This window comes from Panthera uncia, chromosome D2 (assembly GCF_023721935.1).
Source record: "Panthera uncia isolate 11264 chromosome D2, Puncia_PCG_1.0, whole genome shotgun sequence".
Lineage (NCBI taxonomy): Eukaryota > Metazoa > Chordata > Mammalia > Carnivora > Felidae > Panthera > Panthera uncia.
The window spans coordinates 20,765,019-20,786,084 of record NC_064818.1 but is presented as its reverse complement, the minus strand read 5'-3'; the positions used below and the strand labels follow the sequence as shown (position 1 = coordinate 20,786,084).

Genomic DNA, 21,066 nt, shown 5'->3' with positions numbered 1-21,066 from the left:
TTGAATTCTTTATCTCTTTCTCTCTCTCTCTCTCTCTCTCTCTCTCTCTCACTCTCTCTCTCTCTCTCTGTCCCTCCCTGACCCCTTGTGCTCTCTCTTTGTCTCTCTCTCTCTCTCTCAAAAATAAATAAACATTTTAAAAAAAGAAAGGTTATTTTAGATAGGTGAACTGCTAAACCTACTGGTGGAAAAATAGAAGTGTCAGACTTACAATCTGCCCACATAAGTGGTCAACATGATTCAGCATGTGTATGAGCAAAGCAATGCCGTGGATAAACATTATCTGGAGGTTTCCTTTCTAAATTAAATTCAATCTAGCAAACATTAAAGGGCTTTAATTATGGACTAGATTTAGAGACTCAGACTTCAGAAACCTACTGCCCTTAGTCTATTAATTTGGTTAGGCCCCAAAGTGCTAAGCCATATAACACAGTCTCTCTCTTAATTTCCCAAAGCACAACTGAGTCTAGGCTATAATAACAAACATGACTTTTCCAAAAACATAGCGTGATGAAGGATATTCAGATGACAGAAGCAAAGCTGAAGGACTGGTTCTGGACAACAGTGCCCCCAAAGTCCACTGGCTTTATGACCCAGTCTCCAGGGTACCTCTAGGTACCACCCGTCTGAGCCCCAGAGGCCACTGTGTTGCAGACTATCCTGCTTCCCACTAGTGAAACCCCTTTTATTGTGTCTCTCTTAGCCAGATTCCAAGCCCCTTCACCTAGTCTCTGGACCCAATAAGAGCAAACATGGTTATGTTTCCTAGACCATTTTAACTCAGCAGCCATTATCTAGTGGGGACTAACTTTAATTTAAATTAAATTAAATTCAAAATTCTATTTCTCATTCTCAGTAACCACATTTCAGGTGCTCAATAGCCACCTATAGCCAGTAACTAGTGTATTAACACAAAGATATTTCTTTCCATCAGCACAAAAAGTTCTTTAGAACAAAGCTGAGATACCATTAGTCTCAGGTCTTCCTTCCCATCAATATCATAATTATCTCTAAATGTAACTCCCTCACCCAAGGAAAATGATCCCTTAAATAGTTCTGCAGAGCAATTTTACTCTGATGGACTTGCCCTTTTTGCTCCAAAGGAATATTTTGCCTTTCTCATTATGAAACTAGAAACTACCACATCACCACCAAATATAAAATTGAAATGTTTTTGCAAAAGAGAAATAAAAATTACTAGAAGCTTTGGTGTGCCTGGGTGGCTCAGTCAGTTTGAGTGTCCAACTTCGGCTCGGGTCATGATCTCATGGTTTGTGAGTTCGAGCCCCATGTCAGGCTCTGTGCTGACAGCTCAGAACCTGGAGCCTGCTTCAGATTCTGGGTCTCCCTCTCTCTCTCTCTCTCTGCCCCTCCCCCACTCATGCGCTGTTACTCTCTCTCTCAAAAATAAGTAAGCATTAAAAAAAATTTTTTTTAATTACTAGAAGCTTTAATGTAGTGATTTCTTCCCAACTCATGCTACGAGAATTTCAGATGTACTGGAAATCAAGATAAATCTCAAGAGAGGTTTCCAGTCACTAGATTTTACCACATGGTTACTTCACTTCTAAAAACCTCAGTTTTTAAATCTGTGTAGAGGGTGCTTGTATCCTATTCCTCAAATATGCATTCTCTGACCTCCTAAAATAAGCTGCTCTCCCCCGTCACACCACTGTATGTGTTCATCACACTGTGTGCTCTCGCTGTCACAGTGGGTGTTGCCTGTTCTTTCATGTGTGTGGTAATGTCTGGCACACTCTGCTTATGAGTTCACTAAGCCCCTTGAAGGCTAAGATGCCTCATTCACCCTCTCTCGAGCTCCTGCCCTGTGATATTCTCATCTCACCTGGTAAATACCCTCTTCCTCAGTACTCCCCAGGTGCTGAGCTCTGTGACAGTCACTTTACCATGAAGTTAATCTTTTCAGGCTTCAGTGAAGGACTCTGCAACAGAGAACCTATTTCTTGCCATGTCGATTTTTTAGGAGAGGTAGGCATTTTATTTCGGAGAACCATTACTCATTGTACTATAAGAGGGCAGGACCTTTTTTTCCCTTTTTTCTTTTCTCCTGCCTGACAGCCCTTTATCTGCCTTTGATGAAATGGTACTTTGGCATACAGCTGCATCCCACTCAGCCAGAGGGCTACAATGTGAAGACATGTGGGACTCTGCTTGTTATAGAATAAGGGCTCAGTAGATGTTCATTTTCTTCCTTTCTTCTATAGGTGAAATTTATAGTAATAATGATTTTCAAAATAGTTATAATTTATTGAATATTTACTAAGTTTCAGCTCTTTGTTAAGCATTTGACATGTATTATCTCAATCCTATACAGGCTGAAGTAGGGATGTAATGAAATACAACTCCCATGTCCTTTTTGCTGCACTTACAAGACTTTGAATTCCTCAAAGACAGACCTGTGTATTATTACACATTTTGGAATCCTTAGGGTAGGGTCCAGCACTTAGTACTGGGAAGGACTCAATATCTATTGATTGAATTCAAGATTGAATGAACAAATAACATTCAGGCATCCGTGTCCACTACTCCTGGGCAGGCAGCCCCTATCGAAACCCACTTTCCTCAAGCTCCAATCCTCTCCTGTCTTAGAATTTCAGGCTGAATCTCACCTGACTTGAGGGAGCTGCTTCCCAAACTGACATCAGCCACATTAAGGGAGATGCAGAATCCATAGGATTCTAATAGCGAGGTTTTAAGCAAGTGTACCAAAGCCACAGATTGAATGTCAGGTGCCGAGGGGTAGGCTTATTTGAGCAGCAGGAAGACTCGTTATTCGACAGTGTAGATGACCTTGGAAGACAAGGCTAGAATAAAGGACCAGTCACCCAAGGCTGCTGCCAAGCTTTGTTCAATTAAGAGTGTTTTGAACAGGGCCTCAGGTTCTGGACTGTCAAGTCCCAATCAAGCCCCCACCAGAGGGCACTAGAAAAGACATCGGCTACTACACAGAGAAGCAGGGAGCATCATGCCAGTAAGAGTGTGACTCTTGAAACGGCTTAACAGGGCTGTGGCACTTCTGAAGACTCTACTTTGGATTGGGTACAGGTTCCAATGCAAATATATTTTTACTATATTTTACCTGCATTATACAATTTGTTTTTCAGATGAAATGCAATAGAGGTGCCTGGGTGGCTCAGTGGGTTAAGCGTCTGACTCTTGATTTCGGCTCGGGTCATGATCTCACGTTCTTAGGATCGAGCCCCACATCAGGCTCTGTGCTGAGAGCATGGAGCCTGCTTGGAATTCTCTCTCCTCCTCTCTCTCATCTCCTCCTACCCTCTCACTCTCTTTCTCTCACTCAAAATAAATAAATAAATAAATAAATAAACTTTAAAAATAAATAAAATAAAATAAAATAAAATAAAATAAAATAAAATACAAAGCAAATGAAAGAAGAGAAAAATCACCCCAAACAGTCCTGTTAACTCTTTTAACACACACACACACACACACACACACACACAACACGTTCGTTTTTATTGACAAATATTTTCAAAGATAGAGAAAATTAGATTTGTATCCTAGTACAGGCTCAGAAGCATTAAAGACAAAGACTTTTAAAAATTGGGTTATATAAACCACCTTTGGAATGAAAATGGGGATTTGGAAGCATTAGCAAAGGAATGTGAATTATGGGAAAGTAGCAATGCGGCTACTGCATCAACCATAATATTGTTTCCATGGTGACATTAACACATCAGGAGGAACAAAACCAATAAGCCAAGGATAGAGTGGTGAGAGATACACCTTGTACAGAGAGATTCTTCTAGCACGCTATGCAATCTCTCTCCTGCCTTTTTCATTTCATTTCCTGACTGTCACATCAAAGGGAGAATCTCCTAGAAAATAACTAAATATTTTTTTTAAAGATTTTATTTTTAAATAATCTCTACATACAATGTGGGGCTCAAACTTAGAACCCCACAATCAAGAGTCGCATGTTTTTCTGACTGAACCAGCTGGGACCCATCCTATATAATTTTTTAAAGGAACATTTTAATCTCAAATCATGAGTATGTTGTAACTTACTAACATCTTGCTGTGTGGTATGGGATCTGTGTTCTCTTCTGAAGAGGTGATGTTTCTAAGTTGTAGCTGAAGAAGAGTCTTTAGATTCGTGTCGGACCCCTGGCTCTTGTTCTGACCGCGTCCTCTGTCCTAATGTGGTCCAGGGAAAGTCTCCTCATCACGGGGCCTGCAGTTTTCCTAACAGCTGGGTGAGACAAATAGCATTTCAGTCACAAGCCTTTCCCCTCTGCCCGACCACCCTGTCTGATGGTGGTGGAGGCCACCTTCACCTCCCTTCTCCTTTCCTGACAGAGAGTAGGTATAGTACAGTGTTACAATAAACAGCAACTCAGCTACACTGCTGGGTCCCATACTAACAATGTGGCTGACTTTGTGTGCTCTTGGGCAGGTTAGTTATGCTTCAGCTTTATCATCCATAAAATAGATCCAATAATGGCACCCAGTGCATAACGTCACTGTGACTGAATGAGATGGTCCATTATACATTGCTTAGCACAGTGCTTGACCCACAAAACATGGACAAGGACCCTAACCATGTTTGTGGTGGAGGTTGTCATTACTTTTTTCGTCTGGGAGGAGACCCATCACCGTAAACCACATTCATCTGTAAAGCATGACATATGTCAAGCAAGTGGCATCATGGCAGCTCTCTAGAGTACTTCTAGAGGTAGTCAGAAATGTTGCTTCCCAGAATGTTGGATTTACCCTGCAGTGGTGTTTATCTGCATGAGAAGGTCAGCCTTTAGTCATTTAAGAAACGATTACTATGACATTGTTTGAGACAGTAAGAATTCTAATTAGATCATAGAAATTGGAAGGTCCATGTTTCTCTTTGTGTCAGCTTTCCTCTTTGGACTTGTGCCCTGCTTCCTGCAGTGCTGCTCTGGAATTGTTGCTCTGAGGACATTTTTAAACAACCCGAATAAATCCTATTTTAAAATTCCGTGAAATAAAGTTCTATTAAGGTAGGAGTTGGCAGAGCTCCCTTTATTCATTTGCACTTTAAAAGAGAATTATTCATCAGCTGTAGAATTTTCATTTCTTCCAGTGAGTGCAAACAGCGGTGAAGGGCTCCTGGGCCCCTCTGCTGAACATTCAGAATGCTGTCCACACTGTCATCAGATAGTACATTTGGATGAGCCCTCAAATGCACCCTGGGCTGCCCCTGAGCACTGTAGTTCTTCTGTGACAAAAAATCTTTCCTTTCTTCCCCTGGTGGTTTGAAGAATGTGCAGAAAGGGTGAAAGGGCACCTAGAGGGAAGAGCTTAGGACAGGAGCAGAACCAAAGGTTGCAAAGGGATGAACGTGAGAAACATGACCAGTCATTTACTGGCTCTCTCCCAAGTCAATGGAGGAGGTTTAAGAAAACAAGTTCAGGTAGGAGATCAGCATTGGCTAGCATAGTTGGGAAAAAACTGAAGAGCTAAATTGTGCTGGAAACACAGGGATTAGAATGAAGTCTAAGAAATGGAGGCGGAAGCCCACTTGCCAATGTGAAATGAGACTAGACACAGGCATTGTTGACTATAATCACCAGGCTGTGCATTAGCTCTCCAGAACTTATTCATCTACTAGTTGCAAGTTTGGGCCTTTAAGTAACATCTCCCTAAATGCCAGCCCGCCAGCCCCTGGTAATCACCATTCCAATCTCTGTCTACAAGCCGTTGCAGGACCTTACATGGAAAAGTAGGATGGTGGCAGTGGTGTTTAAGATGTTAGAACATACATGATGAAGGGGAGATGAGGACATTTGGCTGTGAGCTGTGGCTGGCTCCAGTCACATAGGGAAAAGAACTGTGCTCAAGGAGAAGCTTGTCCAACCCCAGGTCTGATGTGCCTCTCCTCAGAGGTGACTTCACTAGAGTCCTCCTACATCCACAGTTTCTCAGTAGGAAAAGGGAGATCGTCCTTCTCCACAGAAGATTTAGAAATTTGCAGAGGCATTTTTGGTTGTCATCGTGGCTGGAATGTAATGGGACAGGACCAGGATGGCTAAATCTTCTCTGATGGGGACAGACCCATGCAAAGAACAGTACCCCAACCATGCCATGCCAACATGCCAACAATACCCCCTGAGACATGTGGATTGAACATCTCTTTACAGTGCAGGTAGAGAGGTGGGATATCCCAGGATGGAGAAAAAGGTCCCAGAAGGTCATGCTCAGTCAGTGCATTGAGTTTCTCCCAGTGACATACCCCTAAGGGTAGGTGGGCCAGAAGACCCTAAGGTTCTTTTCAGCTCTTACTACTGAGACTTTCAATATGAAGTGGACAAAACTTATACAAAGTTAAAACGAACTTAGGTAACAGCTTTCATTTATTACTAGGTATGAGGTACTATAATAAGCTTCCTATACATGATTTTATTTATTCCTCACAGTAAGCCTGTGAGGTGTGGGGATGATATCCATTTTACACTGGGAAGCAAGCAGTTAAATAAGTTGTGCAAAGCCACACAGCTTTAAGGTGGTGGAGCTTGGGCTAAGAAAAAGTAAATACACTCAAATCAGACCCGAAAAAATACTCAGACTATGTAGTTCATACTATTCTAATATTGGAGGCCACATGTACTGGGCTTTGTACTGAATCCAGGATCATCACAGGAAAACCAGAACCAACAGCAGCCTCTCTTGTCTCAGCTGGCATTGTGTTCTCGGCCTGTGCCAGAGCCGCAAAGTGAATTAAATACGTTTTTTAAAAGGAGTTTAAAAGGTTTTTTTTTTTTTTATTTACTAGTAAATCCCATTACACATTTGAGAACATTTAAATTGAGAGGTGAGCCAACCTAAAAACTAACAAATCATCAAATTCATTCTAAAATACAATGCCTTCCCATCTCCCCCACATTTTATTTACCTCTATTACTTCTGCATTTTTGAATCCTGAAAGATCATGGTTTGAAATGAACTCTTGATATGTAGAAACTTAATGGCTTTCTGACAAAAAGGTATAAAATCCATTTTCCGGTAAGAAGAAATACAAGGTGAGCTTGTCTCTACAAGGAGTGAGTTCCTCTGAGTTTGAAAATTAAAACCCACTTTTTCATTGCCCCCAAGTCAGAGCCTCACAGCCAGTGTCCCCAGCTGGCCAGCAGCCTCCTGTTCCCTTATATTCGGAGTCAGTACCTTTGGGATAGGGCTTTGCAATCTGTGTTTGTAACAAATTCCTTGGGTGATTCTTCTGATAAGGCACAATAAGAAAATACTGTCTGAGGTTGATGGGGGGGGTGGGGGAGAGGAGAAAGTGGATGATGGGCATTGAGGAGGGCACCTGTTGGGATGAGTACTGGGTGTTGTATGGAAACCAATTTGACAATAAATTATATTTAATATTAAAAAAATAAAAATAAAAATAAAAGGCATAGATCTTGACCCCCCCCACACACACACACACAAAGAAAATACTGACTAAGGCCGTGCTATGAAAATCTTGTCCAAAATTGAGCCACAGAACTCTTAGTAACTCATTGGCTTATAATAACTATCTTTATAACATCTTAATAATGTAACCTTGAATTTACATTTTGTATACAGTTTACAAAGTACTTTTATATAAAGCACACCATTTGAGGCCTTAAGAATAGATGAGCAAACGGAGATCCCACAATGTCATTTGTCCCAGATCCTACTGTGAGTAAAATAGAATAACAGGGATTTGGATCCAGACCTGCCCCATTTTAATATGCCTCATGCGTGAGCATCAGCTGGCACCTGCAGAGGCTGGGTGGCCGTGAGGGTGTGTGATATTGGTCCCTGAGTGGCCGAGGTCTTCATGGTCCCTTGAGAGCAGCATCATGTCAGGACAAGTGCACTGCACACAGATAAGGCCATTTATGCCAGGACTGCTTCTTTTCCAATTGCTTTTTCCTTAAAAACTTCAAAGACCTTGCTTTCGTTCCTTGACATGTTTGAAACTTCTGCAAGGATCTAATTTATCCAAGCAAGGATCTGGTTTGTCCAAAGACCAAATGAAGGCAGAATACCTGAGAAACTAACAATTTCAAGTTAACTTACATCTCAGAAGCCTATAAGAGTGATTTACTTTTTGGATGGGAAAGAAAATTATTTAACACAGAAATAGATGAATTTTATTTCAGATTTATCAGAAATGATATAGAAGTGTGGCAAATGTATCATTGTTAAAGCCCCTTAATAGTTTTGTTTTTAAGAATCTTGGATGGTAGGGTGTTAGAAAAAGGGGTGGACTTCATTCATTAGAAACACTACGGGAAATCTAATATTGCTAGATTAACTTATTTTAATGTTAAAGAATTACAGAATTTTCAAACAACTTTCCTCAATGTGCAGAAAGCAGTCGATTACTTTGTAATTGAACTTATGATACCCCATTCAGTTCAACACTATAAGCCTCTCTGCCCAGATATCTGCAGGCAAGGAGGGGCTTTCTTTACTATAAAACAGGGAGGGCTACTTTTGAATGAGTACTAATAGTGACACCTTTAAAGAAATCTGAAAGCCATGAGTTCTTATTTAAAATGATAGAGCTGAACTAGCCCCTCTTTTAGATTCTACATATTTGTATTAGCTCTGAGATATGCTGTTTCCTTTCGGTTGGAACTTGCACATCGGCAGCATTTTCAGTATGGAGACTATGCTGCTTGGATTCAGAGCTGCAGCTGATGTTTGCCCAAGTTTAAGGGGAGACTCACTATCTGGATATGGTTTCTCCTTTGTGACCCCCTGGACAAGGCCAGCAGAGCTTTTAGAAGCAGAAAATTTAGGTTAATCCCAGCTCAGGCATTTTTCTCACTGCGTGACTTGAGGCTCCTTTCAGCTTCACCCTACTCACCTGAGAATCTGAACTAACAGCATCTACTTCATGCATGGATTGTTGTAGAGATTAAATGAGATGTATCTCATGGAACCAGCCAAAATAAGAGCCTAATAATTCATACCTTTTTTTCATTTTAATTACATTTGTTCTGCAAAACAAAGAGTTGTTTGGTCTAAATCAAGAGGTGCCTTTTTTTTTTGCAGAATTCTTTTTTCTAACAAATTCTTATAAAATAAAAAGGCTTTTGGTGGTCAAAAATTCATGACTGTTCACAGAATTATGGAAACTCTGAAATGTATCCTGAAAGATATATTTTAAAAGTACACATTGAACACCCGTTAGGATGACTTCTATCAAAAAAGAGAGGCGGGGGGGGGGGGGGGGGGGAAAACTAGTGTTGGTAAGGGTTTAGAGAAACCGGAACCCTTGTCCTTTGTTTGTGGGATGAATGTAAAATGATACAGCTACTATGGAAGAGTTTGGAAGTTACTCAAAATATTAAGTACAGAGTTACCCTATGGTCCAGTAGGACCACTCCTTCAATACAAAATAATTAAAAGCAGAGTCTTGAAGATATATTTAAACACCCATGTTCATAGTAGCATTGTTTACAATACACACAAAGTGGAAGGAACCCGAGTGTCCATTAACAGATGAATGAATAATCAAAATGTTAAACAAACGTTAAACAAAAGGAGATGGTGGGCTGGAGAGAGACCTGGCAGAGCCTTATCTAAATTGTTGATGAGAGATCTGCTGTTAATCCAAGTAAAAACTTCTAACAGTATTAACGATAAACAGCTTCATATTATCCTTAAAAGAACATAAATAAATTGCCTGAGGTTTTTAGAGCAGAATAGATCCAAATAGTCAGAGCCTGGTTTTATAGCAGACATCAAACATCTAAGCATTTGCTGCTGCTCCTGGGGAGCCCAGCATCTCCCAATGTCTAATCCTATAGGATCTGGTCAGTCTCTGTGGGAAGAGTGAGGTGGGAGTGTCGATACCATCAGTATTTTTCAGTGTCAGTCTCAGCAAGACCTGTGTGGACTTAATCTCCTTATCCAGAAATCACAGAAAGAGAAAAGTTGCTGTTAGTAAAACTGGAGAAGAGGAAAAGACTTTGCCTAAAAAGACCTATTTCATTTAAGGAAAACTTCACGAAGTAAGAGGAAAATGGACTTTAACAATGATAGTCATCTTAATAATGACTGCTGTAGCAGTCATGGAGGGTTCCCTCTCAGTTGAATATTTAATTGTTTTAGAATTTGTGTTTGATTGGGACCATATCAAGGAACTAAACTAAAATGGTCATATTGTTTAACTTTTCATTATCTAAAAGACTGTGAGTGCTATCATCCACCTGCTCTTCTACTTAGTGAGAACCTCCCAGACATGTTTAAAGAAAAGTAGAGAGAGGAGAGGGGACTGGGGATCAGAGGTCTACTGCCCTTTATATGTTTAAATGGAATGAAAAGTCTTCCATTTATCACAAGGTAGGAAGGGGCTCTGATTTCACTTCAGGAAGTTGTGGGAAAAATCTGGCTTTGGTGACAATTTCATAAAGAAACTTGGCCACTACCTCAGCCAGGTTCTTCAGAAACAGCTGAGAAGAAAGAAAAAGCCAGCAATTCCACCATTTCCCAAGAAAGGTACTTGTTTCTTCCAAGTCCTTGGAAGTTTAAAAAAAAGTATGGCTTCCCATGTTTCTATCACGTTCTGTCATGTGTATCGTGTTCTATCAGCCACTGCTATGCCCCTTCTTCCACCCTCCCCCCCAGTTCCACTTACTCCAGACACACCCCTTCTGAGGTTTTCACAGGCTGAACTGTGCTGAGCAGACCTGTCCATCTCCAACACCCCTTGCGTCAGCCCTAAGAACTGTCCCTTTAGCACCTTCTTAGAGTTCACTCATTACTTCAGGTCTGCCATGTGAGATGTGTTTATGTCATCCATTTTTAAATGTCAATATTATAAATAATAAAAAGGATAATAATAGCTAACACTTTTTATAATGTTTACTAAATGCCAAGAAACATTGTTAAGACTACCTTATTGGTGCACCTGGGTGGCTCAGTCGATTAAGCGTCCGACTCTTGATTGAGGCTCAGGTCATGATCCCAGGGTCATGGGATCTAACCCCACATTAGGCTTCACACCTAAAAATAAACAACTAAATAAATAATAAATTTTAAAATAAGACTACCCTGGGGCCCCTGGGTGGCTCAGTTGGTTAAGCATCCAACTCTTGACTTTGGCTCAGGTCATGATCTTGCAGTTTGTGAGTTCCAGCCCCACATCGGGCTCTGAGCTGACAGTGCGGAGCCTGATTGGGATTCTGTGTCTCGTCTCTCTCTGCCCCTCCCAAACTGGTGCTTCCTCTCTCTCTCTCTCTCTCTCTCTCTCTCTCTCTGTCTCTCAAAAAAAAATTAAAAAGACTACCCTTACTAACTCAATCCTTATGACAAGTCTATATGATAGAACTATTATTGGCCTAATTTTATAGATAACAAATCCATGATTCAGAGAAATTAAATGGAGTTGCCTAAGGTTAGGCAGCTAATGTGGGGTCGATCTGGGATTAGAAGCTAAGTGGTCTAGCTCCAGAGTATTAGCTCTTAACTGCTGTAGTATTGGACCACAGTGTTCTCTTTATCTGCTGGCACACTATGAGGTGCTGCAGGAATGCTCTACTAATAAGAATCGGTCCTAGATTTATACTGTTTAGAAGTTCAGGGACAGCATGATCTGCTCTAGTGAAAAAAGCATAAACTTTGGGGTAGCAAATTATGACAGTTTTGTGACTTTGGAAAGCTATATTTATTTTTTGTTCTAGTTTCCTCATCTGTAAGAACAAAAACAAAAACAAAAACAATTAGATAGTACCTGTTTCTAGAGTTGGTGTGTGGGTTGGATGAGATAAGAAATATGGAATACCTGTGACTTTCCTTCCTGCTTCTGACATGAATTATCTCATATCCGCACTTGGCCACCCCATGGTGGAGGCACTGTAGGTATTATGTCCATTCTACAGATAAAAACATAAATATTGGTAGAGGATACGGCACATTCCCAACATCATATATCAGGAAGAAGAGTGATGATTATGGTCTGGTCTTCTCATTTCCAGTGACATGCTTACTAAGGAATAAAATTGAAGTAATGTTAGAATTCCCCACCCCCTAAACTCATTATGAAAAATCTTTGTATTTCTAGGACAGTTTTATAGTTTAGGAAACACAGTAAAGATTAATCCTTATTTTTGGATTAGGAAAGCGTGAAGAAACAATCATCTAGAATCACAGCACTGAGGGAGAGATTATTAACATTGGGGTCAATATCTCTACAGCTTTTTTAGAATGTGTGTATACATATACTTATGCATAAATGTGAGAGCATATTTTTATTTAATAATATATTTTGTGGTGTGTTACTGATTTATCACAGCCTACCTTCAAAGTTATAGCACTTTACACATATGAGAACAGGGTCATTCTCATTTACTTTTGCACATGTTGTAGAGCCCACAGTTCATTTTACAGTTCCTGCTTTAGATAATCAATTATCTTTTATATTTCCCTTCAGTCTTGCCATTTCTGTATTTCTCTGTGTGGGTCTAAGCTTTGTCTGGTATCATATTCCTACTGCCTGAAGAACTTCCTTTAATGTTTTTTGTATTGCAGGTTTGATGGTAATGAGGACTCCCAGCTTCTGTTTATCTTAAAAAGTCTTTATTTCTCCTTAATTTTTTAGAAGATATTTTGGCTGGGAATAGAACTCTCATTTGACAAGTGTTTATTTTTCAGTATTTAAAGATGCCCACTACGTTTTCAGCATTGCATAATTTCTGAGGCTGTAATTATTGTCTTTGTTCTCTATATGAAATATGTCCTTTTTTCCTTCTGGTTACCTTCACAATTTTTCCTTTATCTTTCATTTTCAGAAATTAGATTGATGTGTCTAATTGTGACATTTGCTGGTTTATAGTTTATCTTGCTTGGTGTTCTCCAAGCTTCTTGGATATGTCATTTCATGCATTTCATTATTTTGAGATAATTCTTGACCATTGTCTCTTCAAGTATTTCTTCTGCCCCATCTTCTCTCTTCTCCTTATTCAACTCATTTGTTTTGTACTGTCCCACATCCCTTAGATTTCGGTTTTCTTTTCCACTCTTTTTTTCTTTGTGTTTGGATCATTTATATTGACATATCTTTAAGTTCACTGATGCTTTCCTCAGCTGTGTGAAGTCTGGTGATGAGCCCATCAAAGGAATTGTTTCTTATATTGTGGTTTTTCTTACCAAGGGTTTCTATTTGACTGAAACCCCGTATCTTTGGTGAAATCCCCTAACTTTTGATGCCTGTAGCTCACTGTTCCACTAGACAGAATGCAGGAGTGACTAAGGTAAATAGTATCTTTGGATATGGGCACATGTTTGTCAGGCTATAAATGTGGAAGGTTGAGCCTAGTCAAAAGTTTACATTTTGTTTGAGTGTACCACAGGCTTCTCCTCCTTCCTCTGGAGGAGAGCTGCACTCCCTTATGCTCAGGGTGGCGGCTGGGTGGGGAGGAGGGTAGAAAATTTTAGGTGGTGTTGGTGCTTCATCCTCAGCTCTCCCTACACACCTGAAGCATGAAGATGTCTCTCACGAAGCTCCTGTCTGGCCTTGGCAGCTGACTACTGTTGCTTGTTACTCTATGCTAGGCTCCTGCTGGGACTAAGGGTTCTTTTCATTCTGTCTTGGCTTCAGTCTTAGGGAGTGTGCCTGGGCCTCAGGGCTGAGTCTTTCTTAACATTCCTGCCCTTTCGACTATGGCAGCCAACCTCTGCCTTGTGTCTGTGGTTTTAGATTTGAAGGCTTTTCATATATACTGCCAAATTGCATCCCAGAAAGCATGTGTAAATTTATATTCCACAAGCAGCAAATGAGGGTTCTCTTAAATAAGCATTTTCATCTCTAATACCAGTAGGCTCTTTTGATATGTTGGGAATCCATAATTTTGTTCCTCACTTATATAATGGAAATGCAGCACTGGGTCTTGTGCATAGTAGGGCATAAAACATTTTTATTAGTTATCTGATGAATCAGAATATAAATGTCCCATTGAGTGGTCCAAAGGTACCACTTTCATTTCAGTTTGTTCCAATTTGTCAGAAGCAGTCACTACCAGATTCTGGAATACAAAAATATGTGTTTCACTCAGAAGCTCCATTTTATAGAGAGAAGCAATAGTTGTTAGATGGAGGCATTATGATCCCTGACTGAAAAATACTACTGCACAAGGAGCTAGAAAACCGAATTATCATTCTGATTCTGCCTCTAATTCTTTGTCTTTTAATATACAAATTACTGACCAGTTCTATTCTGCAGTTTATATATCTGTCAAATAGGGTTAGTGATTTTATTTCAATAGAGTGTCATGAAGGTAAAGTGAAATTACATAAGGGTAAGCCCTTTACAACACTTTTCAAGTGCTATAGAAATATAAAATATTCCTCTAGGAAGGGCCAGATAGGTGTAGAAAAATGTGGGAGTTAGAATTTCAAGGCACACTTTTGACATCTATGCATCACTGTATGAGAGAGTACATGAATATGGAAGAGAGCAAAATTAGAAGTAGAGTCTTCTTCTCACTAAAATTAGCCTACTTGTAATAGAGGTTAATTAAGTCCTTCTCAACGAGGCAAGGGCACAATTTTAAAGGGAAATCGCAAGTAAGTAAGCCCTGACTCCTGCGGGGAAGGGATGAGGTCTTAGCACCATATCCCACTCTGGGCTCAGTAAGCTTCCTGGTAGACCATGTCTCCTACAGACCTAACCTGACCCTCCACCTGCTGTCTCAGGTCAAGAATTCATCCACTGTGATGCTTGGGTCACTGGAGTGACCCACAATGGAGACAAGCAAGACAATTAAAAAGTCATCAGGAAGTTTGTGTCCTTCTGCCAGCAAAAGGGGACCAGAGCATACACAATGTACAGCATATAGTTTTACTTCCTCTTTTGTAAACTGTTACACACAGTTGAAACCTTCAGCCATAGCTGGTAGGTATACAGCAGGTCAGCCCCTAGGCCAAATCTGGCCTACCATCTGTTTTTGTAAATAAAGTTTTTTTTTAAATATTTATTTATTTTTGAGAGAGAGAGAGAAAAAAAGACAGAGCATGTTCAGGGGAGGGGCAGAGAGAGAGGGACACACAGAATCTGAAGCAGGCTCCAGGTTCCAAGCTGTGAGCACAGAGCCCAACAGAGGGCTCGAACCCATGAACTATGAGATCATGACCTGAACCAAAGTCAGATACTTAACCAATTGAGCCACCAGGTGCCCCTGTTTTTGTAAATAAAATTTGATTGGAATACAACCACTCCCATTTCTTTACATATTTTGTATGGCTGCTTTACACTACAATGGCAGAGTTGCATAGCTGCAATAGAACTTGTATTGCCTAAAAAGCTGAAAATATTTGCTATCTGGCCCGATGCAGAAGAAGTTTGCCTACCGTTGGTCTAGAGCAATGATATTCATCCTGTGTACTCCCACCAGCATTACTGAAGCACATTTGTTTTACTGAGATCTCTTTCTTCTTCTTTCATTTAATGAATCATTTGATACTTCAGCACCTAAAAATAATGAGGGAAAGAGTAGTTCGGATAGGAGAATGTAATGCTAACAGCATTATAGTTTATAATGTTTAAAAAACTTTATAGGAAGTACAGGGCAAAAAGAACATGTTAAATAACACCCCATGAGGATTAAATCATGGAAGTTAGAAAATTCTACATGATCAATTATCCAGTTTTTTCAATAAGTAGTCATGGAAAAAAGAAGGTGGAGTAAGGCACCTATGGAGATTAAAAGACTTAAGGGACATTTCAACCTAATGCAGGTGTGGATCTTCTCATTTGAACAACCCTACTGAGCTAACTGGACATAATGGGAGAATTTGAATACTGACAGGGTCTTAGTGTTATGAAGGAATTATTTTTACTTTGTTAAATATGATAATGGTATTGTGACTATTTGTTTAAAAAAATCCTTGATGCCTAGGGTTTTCTTTTCCTTCTCTCAGATTTCTCCAGAAAAAAAAGTAGTAGGGAGTATACAAGAAATAATATTCCTAAGAGGTTGATAAGTATTGAACCAGAGTGATGAGTACATAAAACTCATGCCTTTCTCTCAAACTTTGTATCTGTTTGAAAATTTTCATTATACTGTTTAAAAAAAACATAAGCTTGAGTCATATTTTAATTTGAATCCTGGTTTTTCCAGCTATTTGTACATCTATGAAATGGACATTGTAAGTCAGATTGTTTTGTGGCATTGTGAGGATTATGAGAATTAAGTGAGATAGTAGAGTTTAGCACAGTGCCTAACATATAGGAAATAATCAATGCCTGGTAGCTCTTATGTTGTATCTTCTATCAAATGGCAAAAATACAACCCCATAGGAGCCTAGTTCACTGATCATATAATTAACTTAGGTGAACAACGGACCTAAAATCCATATTGTTGCTACAAAGGAATAAGGAGCCAGCATAGAGAATGTTCTCACAACATACACATATTTCCCTGACAGTCTGGAAACAATCATAACACCTGTAAGATGCATGGGGGAAAACCTGTGGTATTGAGTATCATGACTTTAATTTCAGATTGTCCTAACAATATGTTTATTCCTCAATGGTAATAATAAAAAAAAAAAAAACAGTTTTCTGTGAGATTGCTAACAAATGCCTGCAAACACACTTTAGCCCCACGTGCATGGGAAGTCCTGTGACTTTGTACAGTACTGACTGATTTTCCACCTTGTGTAACTATTGTTTTTCCTTGATATCTTGTGCTCATATGAACCCAGAGATGGTGCTGAGCACCATACTCCTTTAACTGAGTCTGGCTGGCTTAATCAGCCACTTAGTCAACCACACATTAGCCAGTATATATCACACAAATTTGCAGGAAAACACATTGACTTAACGGTGCAAAACTTTAGAGCAAAACTAACAAACAAACAAAAAAAACAAAACCAAAAAAAGACCCCATCTCATCCATCAGTCACTGCAGCTAAGTGAAATAAACTTGAACCCACCTTCAGAATGTGTTCCTTAAAATTCATCCCTTTTGGGGGGAGAGGGGAGTCTACTGAGTAAAATTACTGTCAGAGAGAAATGTTGGGAAGCATTCTGTTCACAATGGATGTTAAAAAATGTAAATAAAAAAGTGAGGACATGTTGGGAGGGAGTTGGGGAAGCAATGTTTCGGTTGAACTGAAGATACCAAAACTGTCCTTTTTTTCTGTTCTTCTACAGAATGACATCACGCCTTTACACGTTGCATCAAAAAGAGGAAATGCCAATATGGTAAAACTCTTGCTTGATCGAGGAGCTAAAATCGATGCCAAAACAAGGGTAAGTGCAATTTGTGTGCATGCTTATACTTATTTTCAGGAATAGTAATCTTCCCCTGATACCTTCACACTGGTTCAACAGTGGCTTCACTTTTACTTCATTTGTTGTAGCCTCCAAGAAAATGATTCTAAATGTATTTGTCCCAAAATGGAATGCTGATCGACATGTATAAATCTGTAACACGTTTATATGGCGTATGATTTTAATTATAAAAACTAAGGCTTAAGGTCTAGAGTTTTAGTTGAGTTTGCATTTTTAAGAATGTAATCACTACCTGACCTGATAGGCTGGGCTGTTTGGTCAGTTTAATACTAAAACTGACAGTTACTCTATTTAAAAACAAATTGGTCTACTTTTGTACACTGCTGGTGCAAATGTAAAGTGGTACAGTTACTCTGGGAAACGGTAGAGAGGCTCCTCAAAATATGAAAACTAGAACTACCCTACCATCTGGCAATTCCACTACTGAGTATTTACCCCCAAGTATGGAAAACAGTATCTTGAAGCAATATTTGCCCATTCCTCTTCATCACGGCATTGTTCACAATTGTCAAAAGATGGAAGCCACACAAATGTCCATTGACAGATGATGGATGAACAAAATGTAATGTATATATAGATGGTGGAATATTATTCAGCCTGAAACAGGAAGGAAATCCTATCATTCTACAACATGAATGAATCTTAAGGACATTATCCTGAGTGAAAGAGGACAGTCACAAAAGTATAATACTACATGATTCCATTTTTATGGAATTTCTAGAGTAGTCAAAACCATAGAAGCAGAAGCAGAATGGTGTTTGCTTGGGTTTTGGGGGCAGAGAAATGGAGAGTGTTGTTTAATAGGTTATAGAGGCTCAATTCTGCAAGATGAAAAATTTCTAGAAATGTTATACATAGCAATGTGAATACAGTTAACACTACTGAAATATATACTTAAAAATGGTTAAGGAGGGGCGCCTGGGTGGCGCAGTCGGTTAAGCGTCCGACTTCAGCCAGGTCACGATCTCGCGGTCTGTGAGTTCGAGCCCCGCGTCAGGCTCTGGGCTGATGGCTCGGAGCCTGGAGCCTGTTTCCGATTCTGTGTCTCCCTCTCTCTCTGCCCCTCCCCCGTTCATGCTCTGTCTCTCTCTGTCCCAAAAATAAATAAAAAACGTTGAAAAAAAAATGGTTAAGGAAATAAATTTTGTGTGTTTTTTACCCAATTTAGAAATCAAAAAAAAAAAAAAAAAATACAAAGCTGTCTGGGTAGGTGTTTGGCATGTTGCTTATTCGGTGCAATGCCTTTTGGGTAGAGGAAAGAACTGAGACTCAGAAGCAAGTTTGAATCCCAGATGCTGACCTTAGCCAGTTGACTTAGGTAGGCTGTTTAACCTTCTGCATGTAATTTCTCTTTCTGAAAATAAAGAAAATTAATGGCCACCTTGAAGGTTATTGCAGTGATCAAGCTAATGTTTGTAAACTGTGTTGCAAAAAGTAGGCCAGAAAGAGGTCACAGCCATTGCTTATATAACTCACAGGTCCAGTTAGCATTAAACTTGTAATCAGGGGATTATTTTGTCCAACACTTCTTGTGTTTGTTCCAAGATGCGAGCAAGAGTGAGGCTAACGGAGAGGTGATCTCACTATACCCAGCCCCCTCTCTGAGGGTTTGGGGTGGTTTTCCCTATCTTGCCATTGTAGCCCCGGCAATCCCGTGCTTCCTCCTCACAAGAATCCTGATCTCCGTGTTTCTAAAACTGGCCTGGTAACCTGCATTCGATTCCTGTGGCTCCTTGATTTACTACTTCATTTATTGTTCACTGTGTGTATTCCCTCAAGCAATAAATGATTACGGAGTGGGCCTACTGTGGGGCAGATACAGGAAGACTGCAAGACACTGTCCTTACCCTCATGAAGCTGACAGGCAGTCAACTACCTGTGCTCTGACCCGAGAACAGCCCAACTGTAGTTAGTTAGCAGGACACCCGGGCTTCCTTTTCCTGATAACTACTGACCCTGAAAATGTGTATGTACCTTAAAAGAAACCAGCTTTCTAGAGAGGATGAGTGAAGAAAGATGAAGTTTGACCCCTAGAGGACTGTCTGACTGGGGAAGGAGATTGAATAGAGCTCCTAGTGAATTGACTTTGCATTCTGTAATAAGAAGCCATTACCAATATGCTAGAGCTGTCACTTTAAATGGCAGGGATCTTCCGCTAATATAGGCTATTTCAAGAGGTCGTAAGGAATAAAACAGAATTGGTGCTGTGCCACTCGATTACAACGTAAAGCTTAAGGATCATTTGTGAACAGGGAAGATTTTTAGGAAGAAAAATGAGGAATACTAGAGCCAAGCAGGAAAGAGGAGCTTGAAGAGATATACCTGGTTATCCAGCTGGGGTTTTAGTGAGTATGTGGATTAGAAATTACCTTATTTCTCCCTCTCTCAAAATAATCATCAATAACTAGCAAAATTCCTTTTCAGTTACTTTACCTCATTTATGCAAAAACTACCTGCTGTATTTGATACAATGAAGGAGAAAGGGGCATGTGGGGAACTCAGACCTCATGTTTATGAGGCAGACAGTGGCACCAGGGCAAAAACTTAAAAACTCTTCTGGATAAAAGTATTAGAGATATGAGTGCACCTGAGTGGCTCAGTCAGTTAAATGTCTGACTCTCAGCTCAGGTCAAGAACTCATGGTTTGTGAGATCGAGCCCTGTGTCAGGCTCTGCACTGACAGCAAGGAGCCTGCTTGGGATTCTCTCCCTCTTTCTCTGCCCCTCCCTTGCTCTCTTTCTCTCTCAAAGTAAATAAATAAACATTAAAAAAATAGTATCAGAGATATGGAATAATGTAGTATGCAACTTTGCATACTATGCAAATTCAGGGGGCAACCTGGTTTCTCTAACACTTTGTCTCCCTGTTGTGAAAGCCTATCTTATTTTGAATAAGATGCAGACTCCTTTTTACCATCCATTCAGTTGTAACCGGGATTCACTTTTCTCCTGTGTTCTGTGAATGGTGCGTGAATGTGAAGGAGACAGACACAGAGAACAGAGAAGCCTGTCCTACTTCTCTTGTTGTCCTACAAGGAGTGGGGTGAGGGTGGGATGGCATTTGGGCACAGACTGAATTCCTGGCAGACGATATCGAAGAAAACATAGTACATACCCCAAATATGTAAACTATTTTGTGTTCTTCTCATCAAAGCCTCCCTTCTCTCTGGCTGAAATGACTGAGTAGTCATTGGGTGTGTGGGTGAAAGGGAGGAGGCCAGCTGAAATGTCAGAAAGCCCTGAGGCCAAGCCTAAAAACAGAAAACAGAATTGTTCATAAATGCAAGTTTTAACTACTCAATCTGGTAACTCTTGAGAGAATAAATATTGTTATCTACCCATCCACCTCCTACCAATTACTTAGGACTGTTGTGGCTACCTTGCTACATCAATAGTCGGTTTAGAGACAGGAGACATCTCAGGCGCCAGCACTCCAAGGGACCTCGTTGGCTTACTCTGTTCCCTGCATGTGCTGCTGACCTAATAAAGTACTCAGTTTAAAAGCAGACTCTTAGAGCTCTTTTATTCAAGCAAGGAAACTTGATTTATGGTCAGAGTAGTTTAGGAGGACTTGAGCAAGATTTTACCAGCCAGGAAAGCAAGATGAGAGTGATCAGTGATCTGATCTCTAGTCTTAAGTATGACTTGCAAGTAAAACTGTGACCTTAGGCAAGTTCACCCTTCTGAGTCTTAGTTTCTGTCCCAGCATGGATGGAGCGTTGTTCCAGATGATTTTACAAGCTCTCCCATTTGGAAGGACACCACCTATTGTAG

At 40.1% G+C, this 21,066-nt stretch overlaps 1 protein-coding gene across 1 annotated transcript in view; it reads left to right on the top strand.

The window, feature by feature from the left end:
• ANK3 (ankyrin 3) overlaps nucleotides 1–21,066 on the top strand; it is a 335,763-nt gene that overhangs the window by 129,410 nt on the left and 185,287 nt on the right. Inside the window, exon 8 of the mRNA XM_049646133.1 lies at nucleotides 17,153–17,251. Coding sequence (XP_049502090.1) covers nucleotides 17,153–17,251 — 99 coding nt within the window. The remainder of the gene's footprint in view (nucleotides 1–17,152; nucleotides 17,252–21,066) is intronic.